This window comes from Pteropus medius, unplaced genomic scaffold (genome assembly GCF_902729225.1).
Source record: "Pteropus medius unplaced genomic scaffold, Ma_sr-lr_union100, whole genome shotgun sequence".
NCBI classification, from domain to species: Eukaryota; Metazoa; Chordata; class Mammalia; order Chiroptera; family Pteropodidae; genus Pteropus; species Pteropus medius.
Window position 1 is genome coordinate 16,311,741 of NW_024349796.1, and position 637 is coordinate 16,312,377.

At 40.7% G+C, this 637-nt stretch overlaps 2 protein-coding genes across 2 annotated transcripts in view; both read right to left on the reverse strand.

The window, feature by feature from the left end:
• Positions 1-275, reverse strand: part of ASPM (assembly factor for spindle microtubules) — a 32,222-nt gene extending 31,947 nt beyond the window's left edge. The window contains exon 1 of the mRNA XM_039883638.1: positions 254-275. Coding sequence (XP_039739572.1) covers positions 254-275 — 22 coding nt within the window. The remainder of the gene's footprint in view (positions 1-253) is intronic.
• An 11-nt stretch (positions 276-286) lies between these two features.
• Positions 287-637, reverse strand: part of ZBTB41 (zinc finger and BTB domain containing 41) — a 33,464-nt gene continuing 33,113 nt past the window's right edge. The window contains exon 11 of the mRNA XM_039883639.1: positions 287-353. Within this exon, the coding sequence (XP_039739573.1) occupies positions 287-353 (67 nt within the window). The remainder of the gene's footprint in view (positions 354-637) is intronic.

Here is a 637-nt window from a genome sequence, read left to right on the forward strand (position 1 = left end):
ACATATGCTTTCCTAACCTGTCTCATTTCATAAGAAAAAAAGCCAAAAGTAATAAAAAGTTCACGACACTATAAAATCATAATAAAATCTTAATTGTATCTGAAGCAATAGAACAGTCTCTAAATCGTCTTAGTTATCAAGGGCTTCTTAAAATATAATCACATATTTCTACTTCGTTAGAATACATACAGTAGTTCCATACAAATATAGAAGAATCTACATTATGAATCGACTAAATTCCTTTCACACACACACTTCTGTAAAGTCCACGTCATTGTGACTGATGCTAGTTAAACACAGATGTTCCAGGCACAGGGTCAGGTGTCTCCAGAATGCCTCTAGTGCCCACATCCCTAGGAAGAAGGCACTGGGATCGGGCACGCTTTACAGAGGAAGCGGTCAAGGTCCAGAGAAAGCCTACAGTATTTGCCCAAGACGCACCGCTGTCACTGGACCCAGGCAGGCAGTCTGACTCCAGACTGGCGGGAACCTGCCAAAAGCCACACCCTAACATAACAGAACAAACTCCGTGTCTGCTGTCTCCGTGTCACGCAAAAAAAGACAAGTTTTGTTTGAAAGCAGAAACCACCAAACATCGAGTCGTTTAAAAAAAAAAAAAAGAACAATGAACTCTTAC